The following is an 18446-nucleotide window of genomic DNA, read 5'->3' on the forward strand; positions in this document are numbered from 1 at the left end:
CTATAGCGGCCATTTTGCATCTTGACAAGCCAGGTAAATAGAGAATATGCCACCCCTTCACTACGACAATGGCCTCAAATAAGCTGCCACTCAAAATGACACTTAAAATGAATTGGATAATAGTGTTGTGTTTGGCTTTTGGGGAATGTTTGAAATAATCCTACAAGAGACCAAACATGGCATGATTGTCACATCTAGCCTACTGACTGATGACATTATTTTGCTCATTATGCCAGTCCATAAAATGTTTAATTCACGAATCAACAGTTTCTCATACATTCCAAGTTATCGAATTAGAGAAAACAAATAAAGGGGGTAAATTATACAAAATGAAGGTGTCATTTGTTTTTTTTAATTCGATTTTCTACTTTACAAAAACGGAATATTCAGTATAGGTAGGCTATACACTCAGACGCCATCTGAGTAGACTACGTTTTCCTTTAGCTAACCTACATTTAGCTGGCTTATGCTAATGTTGGCCTATAGAAGAATATCAATTTGCATCTAGAAAGGAAAAACAATCCATTAATCGAATAAGGTAAGAAATTCAACCTATATAAAGTACAATGGCAATAAAATACGGTGACAGTCAAAGTTAAGGCCACCAGAGGGCGACACAACAATATAAGTTTGGCGATTTGAGAGAAAGTTACAGCCCACTGGTTGAATCAAGGATGTTTCTATGTCGTTTCAATGACATTACGTTGAACCAACGTGCAGTAGACGTGGAATTGACGTCCGTGCCCAGTGGGAGAGGTGAAGATACGCTGCAAAAAAATATGTATATGTGTGTTTTTCAAACAGGATGCAAAATAAGGGTCAGTAGGCATAGGCTATTGGAAATTATAGACTAATTGTCCAAATATTAAAAAACACTATCGAAATGGTTGGCTCTGTATTAATATTCCTTGTCCTATTGATACGGAAAGTGAAGGGCACGCATGACTACTGTAGCCTATGACCTCTCAGCATCACTTTTTATTTGTATTTATTTGTATTTATTGCAGAAAAACCAGCATGCATACAAGAAGTATAAAAACAGACAATGATAACATATGCTATGGGGTATAACAAATTTACAGATTATATAAAGACCTTAAAATAAACACACATATTGATTGTTCAACTAGCCTGTACCCCTGTACACTGACTTGGTACCGGTGCCCCCTGTATATAGCCTCGTCATTGTTATTCTTATTGTGTTACTTTTTATTATTACTTTTTATTGTTGCCTACTTGGTAAATATTTTCTTTTTCTTGAACTGCACTGTTGGTTAAGGGCTTGTAAGTACGCCTTTCACGGTAAAGTCTACACTTGTTGTTTTCGGCGCATGTGGCAAATACAGTTTGATTTGATTTTAACAGCTTTCTTATTAGAAGAATGTAGAAAGGTCTTAATGTACTGCTCGAATTCCTTTTAGAAACACGGAAGGTTTTTTTTATTACTGAATTTACATTGATGAATATGACATTTTTCCATTAGCACAATTAGATTTATGAGTTTTTTATTTAATTTTTTATCCTTATTATGTTTAAGGAAACCGAGCAGCTCTAAGCATTACTGCAACATGCTACCGTCCGCGTGGTGACGCAAAAGCCACGCTCCATCATGAATGCGCACGCCTGATGGTCAAAGCGATGCGTGCGCGCCTATACTGAATCGGTAACAAAACACTACAGATTTCAAATTAGTTTGGACACCATACGACCGTAGCCAGCCGTATCACATCTTCACGGAACTGAAGAACTATGGATTAATTACTTATTTTAATGGTTTCCAAAAGAACGCTCTGAAGAGAAGAAATGTCTGGGTAAAGTTCAGATACACTCTCGGTTACATATCTGATTGTCTTTGCCTGCGCAATAATTACACGTTGAGAAGAGACTGAAACAATCATTCACCTGGACAAATTTGAGAGTTCAATTCAAGCTTATTTTACACGTGTGACCTGATACTGGTTCGATTTTGGATGAGGAGAGTATATGCCAAATGGATATAAATGCAAAAATTCGTATGGTTGAATTAAAATCAAACGAATGATGACAATTAAAACACCATTGAAACTGTAGGTAATTCAACCGTGGAACTGTTTCAAACCGAATTCATCATGCGAATATTTTAAAGACAAGGTAGGAGTTAAGGAATACTGTGTAGGCTACTGGGTTAAAATAAGGTTTTGTCGGGATGATGCGACTGCTAAACTACCTCCTGCTGGGCTACCTGACCTGGAATCTACGGATATCAGACGCACAAGGGGAGTACTGCCATGGGTGGCTGGACAGTAACGGAAATTACCACGAAGGCTTTCAGTGTCCGGAGGACTTTGACACCATGGACGCGACCGTGTGCTGCGGGTCTTGCTCCCTGCGATACTGTTGCGCGGCTGTGGACGCACGGCTGGACCAGGGAAGCTGTACCAACGACCGAGAACTGAATAACACGGAGTTTGCAGCGCGTAAGTTTAGACTACCAAAGCAGAGCCTGGCAGGAGTGGACAAGTTAATGCACAATTAACTTTAAAAAAGTGGGATTTCCAAAGATTCAATAAAGATTCAATATAGTGAAATAGTTCAACATTCAATATCTCGATACGCTTTTAATGAACCATGCATGTCACTCAAATGAGAGTGAAGTTTGTTTCACCATTCAGCCTTTTCAGGTCAGTGTCAGGCATGCATAGCCTACCTATTTCATTATAAAAGTTGTTTTGTTTTCAATCAGTCTTAGTTATAGTCTATATTATTAAGATTACATTTAACCTATAAATCCATCATATTTTTTTAGCCTATTTTTAAATCATTTAGATGGCAAAAATGACATCCATATAATACAAGGGGGGGGGGGGGGGATCATGCTATTATCTATATATCTCTCACAGCCTATGTTTTGTTTTCAAAACCTACATTGTCCTAAGAATCTCATTACAATGTATGTTGTCATTTTGAAACCTAACATAAGCACTAAAACTAACTTTTCATTTAGTTATAACTATCAAGATGCAGAAATGACAGCCCATCTTGATTTACAAAGGAACTCTGTGGGGTGTCAGCACTAAGCAGCTCCGATTGTAAGCATGTGGGGCACCAGTTTTTGGGGGCTTGGGCTTCATGTGACAACCGGTTAGGTGTGTTGTTATCGGCCCCAAAACAAGGAAACGAAAAGTGGGCATGCGATACACCTGGAGTGTTACAATCAAGGCCGGATCAAGAAATCATAGACCCAATCATAGGTTTTTATTTTTATAGAGACCAGGGCTGGAAAGTAGTAGGCTGTGAAAAGAAGTGGATTGATGCTGACCACTATATAAACCATGCAACTTTGTAATAATCCTGCAATTTAAATAATAACTTTGCACACCAATGGCAGAATAGCCTATGCCCTACTGTATCCAAAGGTGACATCAAATCGCCATCAGATGTGTATTCGATACGCCTGTGTAGCAGGGGTTATTATCTTAAGAATTCATTTCTAATTTAAAAAGAAGAGTTTTCATTCACATGGAATTATTCATCAGCATTAGTTCCAAATGTGTACCATTTATGGAGTAAAACTGAAACATATATAAAAAAAATATTACACCAAATTGCTCAATTTAATGGTCTCCCAAGTTGCTAAACCCTATAGGGTGGTTAATACAATTTCCTCCTTTTTTCTGATAATAATTCAACTTAAAATAATTTCCTCCCCTGGTGCCAATTGCTAATTTAAGGTGTAATCTGAACGTTTAATCTACATTTTGGAAAAATACATTGTCTTCAGAAAAAACGCTTCTGAATGAACATTCGCACAGTAGCCTTTTGCATAGTTCAATTCAGGCCATAAACAAATAAATATAGAGACAATGACTAACCAAAAACCAAGAAATAAAATGTAGCTAAATGATAGGCCTATTAATAACTACAAAACGCCTGGTTTTGTAGGTGCATGTGGGTTACATGAAATAAAAATATATATAATGCCTTTTAACACTTTTAATACATTGTATTAAGACAGCCTAAATGTAGTTGTTTATTTTTATAGTCGCAAAATAGTTGTTTTTGCAGCACAGTGTTTGTGTAATACACCCCAGTAGTCTTCTTACATTGTATTGTGATCCAGAAACGTTTACTACCAGTCTGACATTAAAATGGGCTATTGAAAATATTTTTGCAACAATACAAAACTATGTCTTGTGAGTTCATGTAAATACATGTTGAATTTTGAGGGGATTTAGGAAGGTAAAGAGTAACATTTGACCTTTGTCTTCAGAAATGTATTTTCTCCTGAATACCTTTCCATAAAAAAGGTGTAATTCTGGATTCTGTAGAAAAATTTATGATTTCACAGATGCATATCTTATTCAATCAAGATGTTCCCATATGTCTGTGCATGTTTGCAATACAGTTTATTACGCACACATATTTCCACTGACTCCAAATAGAGTTGAGTATAAACTCCACTTCTCATTGGCCCTGTTACTCTATGAATACATCCTTCCTAGTTTCCTTGAGGTGAGCACCGGTATGCAAGTGATTTGTTAGGTGTAAGCAATGCTACCACCCTATTGCTTTCACCAATAAAACCAGTATTCAGATCTGTGATTACTTCAAGGAAGGTAAAGGGGTGCTTTTTCAAGTTTTTAAACAGGTACTCAAGTTATCAAGTGTACAAGTATTCAAACACCTGTTCCTCCTTGCAGAGCCTATCTACGTGCCCTTTCTGATGGTGGGCTCCATCTTTGTGGCCTTCGTGGTGGTGGGCTCCCTGGTTGCCGTCTACTGTTGCACCTGCCTGCGGCCCAAGCAGCCTACCCAGCAGGCTATCCGCTTCTCGCTGCGCAACTGCCAGGGCGAGACCATCCCCATGATCCTGACCACTGCGCCACCCGGCCTGCGCACCCCCTCGCGCCAGTCCAGCACGGCCACCAGTTCAAGCTCAGCTGGCGGGAGCAGCTCGGTGCGCCGCTTCTCCCTCGGAGGTCAGGGGCAGCAGCACGGGTGCTTGGTGTCGGCGTCTGCACCAAGCACCCGTGTCTTCACCTCCACACCCCAGCCGCTACTACCACCACCCCCTCCGCCCCCCTACACCTCCCCTGCAGCCTGCGTGCCAGGCGGCCGCCAGCACCCTCACCCCCAAGCCCAGCTGCAGCTGCACCAGCCCATGCACCCACATCAACAGCCTCACCTGGCCCAGGGCACAGGCTTCCTGCTGCCCCAGCAGTACTTCTTCCCCCTACATCCGGAGCCCTTCTCCGGCGGGGCTAAGGGCTTTGCAGACTTTGGACAGAGCTGACGGGGATTCCTTGGCAACGAGGAGGTGGATTACAGGAGCACACTGTGGGACGTGAGTAGGGTCATGTTCATTAAGCACTAAACGGAAGAAAACAGACCGAAACAACAGGAAGGGACTACCTGTACCTGCCCAGTATGAGTTTGTTTTAAATCAGTGAACTGTACTGAACATGACCCTGGTGTGTTTTGTGGACAGACACACAGTCATCGGCTACCGGAAGGACTGCCCTGACATGCACTGCAGTAGGCCTGTTGAATGGAGACAGGAGGCTGTGTTCAAGATAAACCACGAGAAAGCTTCCTAGTCGAGCAGAGTACATGAGAGTATTGTCTCTCTAAATTACAGGAATGGATTTCTGCTCAGAACAGACAGGACTGTTTATTGGTCAATATTGTTTTCAATGTTATGCACTTTTTTATATATACATTTCTATTGTAAACAATATTCTGTCTTCCCTTTCTCTTTTATACACAATTTGGTTAAATGGTGATGTTAAATTGTCAACTTTTGTGGCAGCAACATTATTAATAAGTGTTCTACACATTTTGTTGCGAGCTGTTGGACATTTAATCAAATTATAATTTTGACAATTGCAAGCCCCTAAAAGAGGGGAAGGACTGACACCAAGTTGTGCAGTAGGGTGAACAAAGCCAAAGGATGTACTGTGTGTACAGTGCTCACTGGCTGAACTATAGGTTTGTTTATATTTAATGATAATATTAGTCAACACCAGTATCTAATTAGTATTCTAATGACTAATTCTATGATTGTGAGTACTTGTCATGCAATGCTACAACTAGAAGACACTCAACAGTTGGTCAGTATTTCCGAAAATTAAACCTACTCTTTAGTAATCCAAGATTGAATGGTTGAGAATTGCTTAATTGCTCACTAACGGATATATTTTGTACTGTATAGTACTAACTTCTGAAAATGGCTTGCGACTGTTTCCTTTATGCTGTTAAAGTCACAATCCTGAGTTTGTGTTTCACCTTTTAGCCCAACTGCAGCCTCCATATTTGGTTTATTAATGTACTACTTAATTATACTGAAGAGAGGGGATGCAAAGATATTCACAAACATTAATGACACATTGAACCTTAAATACAGAAACTACAAGCCAAAATGTTGGCTTACAGATAGCGGAGTCCCCCTTTCTCAAGCCTCAGACATATAGGCAACTGAAACGGTTCATAAAGGCCATAGTCGTTCGCTACCTGTCGCGCAATCTTGCGCCAGACTTCACACGAGGAATGTTGCAACGAGATCAGTCATTGTCAATGCTAAATGAGCCTGTCATGGCCACAGTGTTAAAAACAACTGGTCCCAGAAATAGGGAAGAGTTTTGGGTTGGATGAGCAGGTATGGCAAGAGTCCAAAGACTTCTCTGTACCCTAGTCATTTAAGTGTGAAATAAACTTGGCAATCACTGACCTATTATGGCAGATTAGATACAATAGATCATACAGTGGATCATCTTTGGCGCTAGACTGATTCTTCCAAACAAAGGAAAAATTCCAGCAATTCCCAGAGATGACTGCCACAACAATCTTTGGGTATTGCTGTCCTTCTTTCTTTTTTTGGAAGGCTCTAAATCTACAATGTTTACCCAGACAAGCATCCCATTCCAATAGAAACCTTTGGTAGCACATGCATACTTGCATACTACTCTTTGGAGCTATTTGTGCTATAGTTGCGCAGATGTCAACACAATTGATTGTCTATACATTTGGGTATGCTTGGACATTTCTGGTTTTTAAAAACACATGAAAAAGTCATCGTCTTTCATATACTGTATTCTAGATGGTCCTGTATAATACTGCTCTAAATCTATTTAGAACTCAAAGAAAATACCTCACAGATTGAATATTTTTGAAGTTACATTGACAGTAATCCAAGGACTCTTGTATGAATACTCTAGCAAGGGTACACCTAGTCAGAAAAATATGTATTTCATGAACTAACGACTAAAGAGAAACCATCTAGGTTGGTTTTGTGATACTGCTATGATAGTGGATACTTTGTCAATAACAGAGACAAATTATTGTAATTATAACGAAAAGGATATTCTACCACACGGCCCCACAGTAAACCTCAGATCACCAGTCACCAGGGAGTACAACGTCACCATAATGACGACATTTGTTTGTTTGTCACGCATGGAAGGGAACTATGTTTTCCGTCTCCCCTGCCTTTTCCTGTTTAGGTTCTCATTGCTCTGCAGGTCCTGTTTGCTACCACACACATAGGCATATGATTCGATGGGGGAAACAACTAGCTGCCTCCCCTCATTTTGGACGTTTACAAAGTCCGAAATGAAGGATGGCACCTTGTTCCCGACATAGTGCCCTACTTTTGACCAGAGTAGTACACTATATCTAGGGCGCCATTTGAGATGCAGCGTAGACAGCCATAGATATTGGAGTGGAATGTTCCATTTCTATGACGGTAGGTCAGAGATGATGACCAAAGGTTGGTTTCCTTGTTTGTAAAGTGTATTTTAGTGGTAGTCCTTCATGGCAGGGAAAGGAAAGGGAAAGGGGGGGATACCTAGTCCGTTGTCCAACTGAATGTATTCAACTGAAATGTGTCTTCTGCATTTAACCCAACCTTCATCGACATCCAAGACATAACACTTACGTTTGCAGTCCCAAAATGCAGAACAATCATTCAATGAAAGACCTAAAAATAAACAATAATCAAACAAATTGAAAAGTGAATTTTTTTTCTGTAGTGACCAACACTTGAGGGAGAATCAAAGTAGTAGAATAAACCAAATAAGTTTTATTTTTTACATTTATGCAGCCCACAATTATCACAGACAACAGTTTTTGAAAAAGCAACAGTCCAAGCCTTCCATGACCAATTTCACATCAGAAGAACCACATTCAGCATTTGGGAATTATGACAGCAGTTCATAACTAATCAATCGAAACACGAAAGTATAGCATAACAAATACATTTTTACTGATACCCTCACTAAAACCAGGAAAAACCACAAAAATAGTTATTGTAAAGAAGAGGTACACTGCACGAGAGAAACAAAAAGTTACAAACATGTACACCCAGAGAAATGACAATAACCAGATAATACCAAAATATCCACCATTGGAAAGGTAACATTGTGCATTGTTCAACATCTCCTGTCAAGCGAGAGACTTAGCGTCAGGGCCCAGGACCATCACGGCTGAGGTCTGGCCACGCAGAGAGCCATGCAGCAGACAGCACACCATCATTATACCTGGAGTCGTGCAGACAGACAAGAGGAGCAAGCAGCACCATACACACACACGGACAACCATGTATTGCACACTCAGTCACTCAGTCAGTCACCCACCCATACAGATCCTCAAACACACACTCAAATAATGCAAAATAAGACCTGAGGTTCCAAGGGCTCCCAGTCTCACATTAAGGACACAGACATGCATACGTAGAAGTTATCCATAGTAGAAGATGCACATGCAGACGACAGATCACGCACGCACGCACGCACGCACGCACGCACGCACGCACGCACGCACACACACACACACACACACACACACACAGAGTCTGGAAACTGATCTCCCATAGGGAGAAGAGAACAAACATACAGTCAAATAATAAATAAACCAAGCAGTTATTAGAACAATATTAATAACAACAACAAGACATTTAAGAAATATATTTCTCATCATTCTATTACTCTAGCATTCTTTTGTTTGTCAAAAAAAGAAGAAGACAAAAATTCATTACAAAGCCGGTCAATGCAAAATTCGTACTTCTCCAATATAAAAATACAAATTCACAGAATAACTATAGAGACAAAGTAGTTTTGATACTGTGTGGAGTTTTCTGGCAAATGTTCTCTCTCTCTCTTAAGCTAATGGCACTTATGTTAGAAGAATAAACTCTCTATTCCAAGGGAATATAAGATTGTGAAAGAAAAGTTGCCACATACGGAAATTCAACAGGATCGTCATACAGCCACACCCCCCCCAAAACACTCGGTAGAAAGTAACAACGGAACCTTGATTTTATATGTGCCGCACTTGTTACCACATTGTATACACGAGTACAATACGGGGGGTGAGCTCATCTTGCCAATTGAGGGGTAGAGCACTGTTCTAAACTAGCTAACTAGGATATCTTACGCATTCTATCAGGGAAAAAGTCTAGTTCGGCACCATTGTGATTGTTACAGCTGAGTAATGTGTGGAATGCAATTACTTGTTAAAAGCAATCAAACTGCTGTACAACATTTTTGGAAATTGAAGTTTCAGGACTCTATCATTAAAAAGACAAGTCAATTTAGGCACGATAACTACATACTTCTTAAATAAAAAATAAACATTTTGAAGAAAAATAAACATGAATGTCTTAAGGCATGAACAAATGTAAGGCCTTATTATACAGTAGATACTTTTTTTTCAAAACGCAAAAGAACAACAAAACAAACAAAATGTCTGTTCTGAAGTGGTCAATTGTTAATATGCTTGGTGGATATTTTTAAAATCTGCATTTACATTTATTTTTTAAATATTTTATCAAAAACAAATCTGGATTATTCTGTCACCAATTGGAGTACACATACCTAAAAATGTTGACAGTTTTTGACAAAATATGAATATGAAAGGAGGAGACATTAAGATGGTTATACTTCAACACATTTAACTGAGCAGGAACCATAAGGAATTGTCTGCTGGACACACAACTACAGCATAGTGAATACTTTTTGAATGCTTTTTTGTTTCTAGTTATTTTCCATTTTTGATGTACAAGACATCCCTCTGTCATCTCCAAATTCCCGAGATGCTCGGGCTAGGGTTATCTGGAGGCTGCCCCCTTCAGATTCAAATCGCTGTCGGAAAACGACTGTGAATCGTGACAGGCTGTCCTGGCCGAGAGTGGCGTGGTTTCACCACTCGTTGGTCCGCTGTTTGGTGGTGTCGTACGCCCGGATGACCTCAGACTGGGAGACCACTCCGTTCCGTCTTGAGAAAAGGCGTATCCATCTGCAAACAGAACAGATGAACAGAGTGAGAAACGATGGCTGACACGTTCAAATTCTAACCATGATTAGAAAGACACTAACTTAGTTTAAAGTAAACCATTTCAAAACAAAAACTCGTAAAAATGATTTTAACTGAATAAAAATAAATTAAAGAATGACTTTCAAAATAAACCAAGAATCAATGTAAGTTTCAATTGAATGAAAACAACATTAATGAAAAATAACAACATGCTCCCTAAAAAGCTTGACCAGTGCTAAGCGAGGGAGGGTCAGTCATGTTACCTGACACCTACCATCTTTACTTACTTTACTTATCGCAACCTTAACCTTTGATCCCTTAGCTCACCTTTAGGTCTCAAATGACTTGGTCACTACCTGCAGGCCAGCAGATGAGTTCAGAAGGCCCAGTGAGAGGAGTGCATTGTGGGAATAATATCGCACACGATTATTGAATGGTTTTCGCTCTAACCACCACTCACACAGGGCACAGCACACAGGGAAGGAGAGGTGGGTACATAGAGGGCTTTTCACAGTATTGAGCCGAACCGAGCTGAGCCGAACCAAACCAAGCTGTACCGAGATGGCCTGGTTACACATCCATCATAGTTGCTGAAAGCCTGCTGTAAAGGACAATGTGTTTCGGGTCGGCGCGATACTGTGAAAGGGGCATAGGTGGGGTTTCTAATAGGGATCGGGGGTATGGTTTCTCTACAGGTAAGGAGGCAAAAATAAAATGGATCACACAAAACCGATCCCATCCCCACCAACGAGACAAAAAATAAATAAACTGTTGGCGAAAAGAACAGAAATAAATCAAATCCAACAAACCAAATGAAACCCATTCCATCTGTATTGTCTTGAAGCTTCTATCTAGACTACTAGGCCTACGTAATTTGTACTAGATGGGACAAGACTGTCCATTAGGGTGCATCCCAAATAGTATTTGGGCCCTTTTCAAAAGCAGTGCACTATAAAAGGAAAAAGGTGCTATTTGGGACACACATAGTGTTAGGGGGGTTGTAATAACAGGCGGAGGAACACCAACAGGGAACAGTGGAGCCCTTTTGTGTTACTTAATGGGGTTAACGACAGGATTATGTATGTGGATTTCCTGCATCTGGCTAACGTGGAACATGCATATCGAATTCTAAAGAGCGTTGGGATCAGCGGAGTATTAGCACATCCCCAATGCTGAGCTTGCATCCCAAATGGCACCATATTCCCTATACAGTGCACTACTTTTGACCAGGACCCAATAGGGCTCTGGTCAAAAGTAGTGTAGTATACAGGGAATAGGGTGCCATTTAAGACACACACAGAGTCCCCTTCAGAGCTATGTATGGAATCCCCATAATATGGCGCTATGTATCCACATAGGAACTATACTCAATACAAAATGCCTGTCTTGGGTCTTTGGACCAGTGCTGAGAAAAAATGTGTGTGTGTGTGTGTGTGTGTGTGTGTGTGTGTGTGTGTGTGTGTGTGTGTGTGTGTGTGTGTGTGTGTGTGTGTGTGTGTGTGTGTGTGTGTGTGTGTGTGTGTGTGTGTGTGTGTGTGTGTGTGTGTGTGTGTGTGTGTGTGTGTGAAAAAGAGAGAGAGGGAGAAAGAGAGAGCGGTGGCATGTGTGGTTTGCGTGCATGTATGTATGTGTGTTTATATACTTGTGTGTGCATGTGAGAAAGGAACTGAGTGTATGTGTCTTCAGCTCCAGGGCCAGGGCCAGGTTCCTAGCCTGCTGGGCCCTGGACTCTGGCCAATGGGGGAAGACTTTCAGCCGGCAGGAGATTTCACACTGATCTGATCCATGCTAATGAACTCCACGGGCCTTCGATGGGGTCCGGCCCCGGCTTACTGATACGAGCCCATTTCTGTGTCCAAAATGGCACCCATTTCCCTACATAGTGCACTACTTTTGGCCAGAGCCTTGGTCAAAAGTAGTGCACAATATAGGGAATAGGGTGCCATTTGGGACAACCCCCATCTCCGGGAGCTCAGCTCAAGATGCATGTCTTGAATATACTGGAGGTGCTACAGTACAGTACAGTACAGTACAGTACAGCCTCTCGCCACACACTTTCAGAGGGAAAGAATAATGTTCCAAGCAAAAACATATACTGGCAAATAGAAATCCAAGAAGGCCAGTTTTATTGCTTTTTTAATCTGCACAACAGTTGTCAACTGTGCTAACATAATTGCAAAATGGTTTTCTAATGATCAACTAGCCTTTTAAAATGATAAACTTGGATTAGCTAACACAACGTGCCATTTGAACAAAGGAGTGATGCTGAAAATGGGCCTCTGTACTCCTATGTAGATATTCCATTAAAAATCAGCCATTTCGGTGCAGAGTGAACTGTACCGTATGTGTACAGTAGGCAGACAGTAATTATGCCAAAATACTAACAATAGGGAAGCCAGGATAAATATTTGTGAATCCTCAAGGAGCAAATATAAGCTATACACTGTATACGTTTAGAAGTTATAAACTGTATGACACTGTAAATCATGTGTTGTACATGCTGTGTAAGAAGAAATACAACGAGTATTCAGGAATGTATGGTATTAAGAAAAGTAATTCAGATATCCTAGAGTTATGAGGCATTGTGAAGAATAAAACATAGCATGAGTCCTAAAAAACACCATATTTCCTATTTAATGCAGTACTTTTGACCAGGACCAATAGGGCTCTGGTCAAAAGTAGTGCACTATATAGGGAAAGGGGTGCCATTTGGGACACACCCCTGGGAAAAGAAGGAAGGTGAGAAAAGTGTCTGAGATGGTACAGTACCTCTTCCCGCCCACCACGGCTCCGGGGTCCTTGGACAAGGCTTCCAGCTCCTGTACCTCATCCACCAGGGTCTTAAAGTACACCCCTTCAGACTGTTGGTCAAAAGGAGCAGACGTCACCAACAGGCATTCACAACCACAATTGAATACAACACTATTTGATATTATTATACAGTATTATTATATGCCTATGTACCCAACATCCCAAATCAGTCCACGAGGCTTTCTCAAACATTCTGCATAAGACTATATACAGAGGCAAAGTACAGTAGGTGCCAAGTACAGTGCCATCGTAAAGTATTCAGAGCCCTTCACTTTTTCAAAATTTTGTTAGGTTACAGCCTATTCCAAAATTGATTCAATTGTTTTTTTACCTTATCAATCTACAGTCGTGGCCAAAAGTTTTGAGAATGACACAAATATTAATTTCCACAAAGTTTTCTGCTTCAGTGTCTTTAGATATTTTTGTCAGATGTTACTATGAAATACTGAAGTATAATTACAAGTGTCAAAGGCTTTTATTGACAATTACATGAAGTTGATGCAAAGAGTCGATATTTGCAGTGTTGACCCTTCTTTTTCAAGACCTCTGCAATCTGCCCTGGCATGCTGTCAATTAATTCTGAGCCACATCCTGACTGATGGCATCCCATTCTTGCATAATCAATGCTTGGAGTTTTTCAGAATTTGTGGGGGTTTTGTTTGTCCACCCGCCTCTTGAGGATTGACCACAAGTTCTCAATGGGATTAAGGTCTGGGGTGTTTCCTGGCCATGGACCCAAAATATCGATGTTTTGTTCCCCGAGCCACTTAGTTATCACTTTTGCCTTATGGCAAGGTGTTCCATCATGCTGGAAAAGGCATTGTTCCTCACCAAACTGTTCCTGGAAAGTTTGGAGAAGTTGCTCTCGGAGGATGTGTTGGTACCATTCTTTATTCATGGCTGTGTTTCTTAGGCAAAATTGTGAGTGAGCCCACTCCCTTGGCTGAGAAGCATCCCCATACATGAATGGTCTCAGGATGCTTTACTGTTGGCATGACACAGGTCTGATGGTATCGCTCACCTTATCTTCTCCAGACAAGCTTTTTTTCAGATGCCCCAAACAATCGGAAAGTGGATTCATCAGAGAAAATGACTTTACCCCAGTCCTCAGCAGTCCAATCCCTGTACCTTTTGCAGAATATCAGTCTGTCCCTGATGTTTTTCCTGGAGAGAATTGGCTTCTTTGCTGCCCTTCTTGACACCAGGCCATCCCCCCCCCCAAAATACTCACTGTGCGTGCAGATGCACTCACACCTGCCTGCTGTCATTCCTGAGCAAGCTCTGTACTGATGATGCCCCGATCCCGCAGCTGAATCAACTTTAGGAGACGGTCCTGGCGCTTGCTGGATTTTCTTGGGAGCCCTGAAGCCTTCTTCACAACAATTGAACCGCTCTCCTTGAAGTTCTTGATGATCTGATAAATGGTAGATTTAGGTGCAATCTTACTGGCAGCAATATCCTTGCCTGTGAAGCCCTTTTTGTGCAAAGAAATGATGACGGCACGTGTTTCCTTGCAGGTAACCATGGTTGACAGAGGAAGAACAATGATTCCAAGCACCACCCTCCTTTTGAAGCTTCCAGTCTGTTATTCGAACTCAATCAGCATGACAGAGTTATCTCCAGCCTTGTCCTCGCCAACACTCACACCTGTGTTAACGAGAGAATCCCTGGCATGATGTCAGCTGGTCTTTTTGTGGCAGGACTGAAACTCAGTGGAAATTTGGGGGGGGATTCAGTTCATTTGCATGGCAAAGAGAGACTTTGCAATTAATTGCAATTCATCTGATCACTCTTCATAACATCTGGAGTATATGCAAATTACCATCATACAAACTGAGGCAGCAGACTTTGTGAAAATGTATGTTTGTGTCATTCTCAAAACTTTTGGCCACGACTGTACACACAATACGCCATATTGACAAAGCAAAAACAGGTTTTTAGAAATGTTTGCTAATTAAAAAAATTAAAAAAATGAAATATCACATTTACATAAGTATTCAGGACCTTTACTAAGCATATGTTGAAGCACCTTTGGCAGCGATTACGGCCTCAAGTATTCTTGGGTATGACGCTACAAGCTTGGCACACCTGTATTTGGGAAGTTTCTCCCATTTTTCTCTGCAGATCCTCTCAAGCTCTGTCAGGTTGGATGGGTAGCGTTGATGCACAGCTATTTTCAGGTCTCTCCTGATATGTTTTATCGGGTACCGGTTTTCATTGACGATCTCTCTGTACTTTGCTCTCTTCATCTCTGCCTCAATCCTGACTAGACTCCCAGTCCCTGCCGCTGAAAAACATCCCCACAGCATGAAGTTGCCACCACTATGCTTCATCGTAGGTATGGTGCCAGGTTTCCTCCAAACTTGACGCTTGGCATTCAGGCCAAAGAGTTCAATCTTGGTTTCATCAGACCAGAGAATCTTGTTCATCATGGTCTGAGAGTCTTTAGGTGCCTTTTGGCAAACTCCAAGCGGGCTGTCGTGCCTTTTACTGAGGAGTGGCTACTGTCTGGCCACTCTACCATAAAGGCCTGATTGGTGGAGTGCTGCAGAGATGGTTGTCCTTCTGGAAGGTTCTCCCATCTCCACAGAGGAACTCTAGAGCTCTGTCAGAGTGACCATTGGGTTCTTGGTCACCTCCCTGACCAAGGCCCTTCTCCCCCCGATTACGCAGTTTGGCTGAGTGGCCAGCTCTAGGAAGAGTCTTTGTGGTTCCAAACTTCTTCCATTTAATAATGATGGAGGCCACTGTGTTCTTGGGGACCGTCAATGCTGCAGACATTTTTTGGTACCCTTCCCCAGATCTGTGCCTTGACACAATCCTGTCTCGGAGCTCTACGGACAATTCCTTTGACCTCATGGCTTGGTTTTTGCTCTAATATGCACTGTCAACTGTGGGACCTTATATAGACAGGTGTGTGTCTTTCGAAATCATGTCCAATCAATTGAATTACCACAGGTGGACTCCAATCAAGTTGTAGAAACATCTCAAGGATGATCAGTGGAAACAGGATGCACCTGAGCTCAATTTTGAGTCTCATAGCAAAGGGTTTGAATACTTAATTAAGGATCGTCATTCCGTCAACTGGACAGTTGTAAATCATGCAGCGCGTTATGTCAAGATCGCAGATTTTAGAGAAACAACAAATGTCGGGAAACATGTGTCTTATATCGACTGAAAGCTTAAATTCTTGTTAATATAACTGCACTGTCCAATTTACAGTAGCTATTACTGTGAAGAAATGCCATGCTATTGTTTGAGGGGAGCTCCTAACAACAAAACACTTTTTTCAATGCGATAGGTTTGATAAGTTCACCTCTGAAGGTGAAATGTGTACTTACATTCTGAAATCCTGCTCTGATTTATCATCCAAAGGGTCCCAGAGATAACATCAAGTGTCGTTTTGTTAGATAAAATTATTTTTCATATCCTAAAAAGGTCCATATAGCGTGCACGATCGATTTTGTATTTCCACTTGTTCAATTTGCAAAGAAAGGAATCTGTGAAAATCTCACGCTAAACATTGTTTCAACGAGTCAAATCAAATTTGTGTCTATTCCTCATAGATCCTAGAAGGTAACAAGACTTCACTATTTCATTAAGGGTGTAGTATATCCTATAGGACACCATATTTGGTGAGAGAGAGACGCCTTCATGGCACGCCGATGACGCGGGCGGCCATCACTTGAACGACTATCTTTGTCAAATAAGCACCAATCTTTGTCAAACAAAGCTAGCTAGATAGCCAATAAGCTGGGATTTACGGGAGTATCCAGAAACCATGTATATGTCGTAAAATGTAGCTACTAACCTTGTACGACAGCATCCCTTTTCATTTTGGACAAAAATTATAAGGATATTCAGAGTTATGAAGTTATGAAAACTTGTTGTTTTGCAAATGTTGAACTTATAATATGGCTACAAATACTTGGAAAGCTAAATCAAAGTTCAAGTATAGAGATTTGACAATATTCTTGCAGAAAAATGGAATATGAATGCGAATGTCTCCTTCACAATTTGCCCAAATGTGCCTGGGGACTTCACACTAAAAGTCTTGTTGTTCACTCATACGTCAAGTTATCCATCTGAAACTTTGCACATACACCGCTGCCATCTTGTGGACACTATTGGAATTACAACCAGAGTGATGGCTATAATTATGACCTTTCTCTTGCATTTCAAAGATGGTGGTATAAAAAGACTGGTTGGTTTTTTCTTTGTATTTTCTTCTACCAGATCTATTGTGTTATATTCTCCTACATTCAATTCACATTTCCACAAACTTCAAAGTGTTTTCTTTGAAATGGTACCAAGAATATGCATATTCTTGCTTCAGGGCCTGAGCTACAGGCAGCTAGATTTGGGTATGTCATTTAGGCGAAAATTGAAAAAAAGTGGGCTATCCCATTAAGTAAATAAGGTATTTCTGTTTTAAATTTTTATAAATTAGCAAACATTTCTAAAAACCTGTTTTCGCTTTGTCATCATGGGGTATTGTGTGTAGATTGCTGAGCATTTGTATTTATTTAATACATTTTTGAATAAGGCTGGAGGTCTAAATACTTTACCAAAGGAACTGTATATAAAAACCCTATTAGCTTAATTTGCCAGTTGTCTGTAACAAATTGTATCTGCTGTGAGTTGAATTCCTTTGTCTTTCCCAGGACTATTAGGCTGATTAAGATTGAGATCCCTATACTTACTTCAATGAATGATTTAAGTCAGAGTTGTACACACTTATCTATACTTTGAATCGGTCAGTATCTCTTGCTGTAAATCAAATAACTATAATTATTACAAACTTAAGAATTTGTTATTAATCAAACACTATAAATGTTACACCACAGATATCCTATAAATCCTCATAAATATAAATTGCTTGTATATGTAAGTTAATATTATAAATGTTTTTCTACACTGAGTATACAAAACATTGCTCTTTCCCTGTCATAGACTGACATGGTGAAAGCTATGATCCTTTATTGATGTAACTGGCTAAATCCACTTCAATCAGTGTAGATGAAGGGGAGGAGATGGGTTAAGGAAGTATTTTTAAGCCTTGAGACAATAGAGACATGGATTGTGTATGTGTGCCATTCAGAGGGTGAATGGGCAAGACAAAATATTTAAGTGCCTTTGTAGAGGGTATGGTAGTAGATGCCAGACGCACCGGTTTGTGTCAAGAACTGCAGATCTTGCAGGTTTTTCATGCTCAACAGTTTCCTGTGTGTATCAAGAATGGTCCACCACCCAAAGGACATCCAGCCAATTCTAAACAACTGTGGGAAGCATTGGAGTCAACATGCGCCAGCATCCCTGCGGAACGCTTTCGACACCTTGTAGAGTAC

The 18446-nt window shown here is 40.6% G+C and overlaps 1 protein-coding gene and 1 pseudogene across 1 annotated transcript; one reads left to right on the forward strand and one right to left on the reverse strand.

Moving 5' to 3' along the window:
• The first annotated feature begins 1619 nt into the window (after positions 1–1619).
• On the forward strand, positions 1620–6131 carry LOC139582628 (protein shisa-3 homolog). Its single transcript, XM_071412790.1, has 2 exons — positions 1620–2456; positions 4680–6131. Exons 1-2 carry the CDS (start codon positions 2186–2188, stop codon positions 5270–5272), a joined length of 864 nt encoding a protein of 287 aa, XP_071268891.1. The 5' UTR covers positions 1620–2185; the 3' UTR covers positions 5273–6131.
• Positions 6132–10172: 4041 nt separating this feature from the next.
• Positions 10173–18446, reverse strand: part of LOC139563789 (phospholipid-transporting ATPase IA-like) — a 125771-nt pseudogene continuing 117497 nt past the window's right edge.

Source organism: Salvelinus alpinus, chromosome 1 (assembly GCF_045679555.1).
Source record: "Salvelinus alpinus chromosome 1, SLU_Salpinus.1, whole genome shotgun sequence".
NCBI classification, from domain to species: domain Eukaryota; kingdom Metazoa; phylum Chordata; class Actinopteri; order Salmoniformes; family Salmonidae; genus Salvelinus; species Salvelinus alpinus.

Excerpts from the sequence above, each read along its gene's own strand:
- LOC139582628 (XM_071412790.1), top strand. The coding sequence starts at position 2,186 with ATGATGCGACTGCTAAACTACCTCCTGCTGGGCTACCTGACCTGGAAT. Across the intron at positions 2,457-4,679 it reads TAACACGGAGTTTGCAGCGC|AGCCTATCTACGTGCCCTTT; the intron begins GTAAGTTTAGAC and ends TCCTCCTTGCAG.